Raw genomic sequence first — 890 nt, forward strand, 5'->3', positions numbered from 1 at the left:
CCCCCACTGAAGCCCCGCCCCATCCAAGCCCCACCCTCCTGCAGGCCCCACCCACTGGTTAAGCCCCGCCCCATTTTCCTGTGCAGGATTTGGTCTCCTGCCCCACCCCCGTGGTGAAGCCACGCCCCTCTAAGCCCCGCCCCCTTCCCCACAGGTGACCCCGTGCTCCTCACACCTGCCCCAACAAACCCGGCCACTTGGCCACGCCCCTCCAAGCCCCGCCCACCACGTGAAACTCCTCAATCATTGTAACCCCGCCCCTTTTGCCCCACCCTGCTAAGCCCCGCCCTCTGCAGGTGTCCCAGTGAGGCCCCACCCCTCGTGCCACACCCATCTAAAGCCCCACCCATCCCACACTTATTAGCTCCGCCCCCATGCCACACCCCACAAAGCCCCGCCCCCAGATGTCACAGCAAGGGCCCTCCCTGCTAAGCCCCGCCCCTCAGCCCCGCCCCGCTAAGCCCCGCCCCCCAGGTGTGCCAGTTCTTCTCGCTGCTCCCCCCCGCGCTGGTGCCGCGGCTCCGCAGCCCCGGGGAGCGGCACCGGCTGCGGGAGCTGCTGCGGCAGCTGCCCCCGCACGACCTCGAGGTGAGCCGGGGGTCCCGGGGGTCCTGGGGGCTTCTGGGGGTCTTGGGGGTCCCGCGGGTTTTAAGGGTTCCGGGAGGTCTCGAGGGTCTGCGGGTCCTGGGGGTCTGGGCGGTCCTGGGGAGTCTCGAGGGACTGGGGGGATCCAGGGGGGGTCCTGGGGGCTTCTGGGGGTCTTGGGGGTCCCGCGGGTTTTAAGGGTTCCGGGAGGTCTCGAGGGTCTGCGGGTCCTGGGGGTCTGGGCGGTCCTGGGGAGTCTCGAGGGACTGGGGGGATCCAGGGGGTCTTGGGGGTCCTGGGGATCC

General features: G+C 70.3%; 1 protein-coding gene across 1 annotated transcript in view; it reads left to right on the forward strand.

Annotated features, from left to right (window-relative positions):
• The window catches only part of LOC120496429 (prickle planar cell polarity protein 3-like), a gene marked incomplete at both ends in the record, with an annotated part of 4,918 nt that overhangs the window by 908 nt on the left and 3,120 nt on the right, over positions 1 to 890 (forward strand). The window contains one exon of the mRNA XM_039696865.1: positions 475 to 588. Within this exon, the coding sequence (XP_039552799.1) occupies positions 475 to 588 (114 nt within the window). The remainder of the gene's footprint in view (positions 1 to 474; positions 589 to 890) is intronic.

The sequence above is a fragment of the Passer montanus genome, unplaced genomic scaffold, assembly GCF_014805655.1.
Source record: "Passer montanus isolate IOZ18808 unplaced genomic scaffold, ASM1480565v1 scaffold1147, whole genome shotgun sequence".
In the NCBI taxonomy this organism is placed as follows: Eukaryota; Metazoa; Chordata; class Aves; order Passeriformes; family Passeridae; genus Passer; species Passer montanus.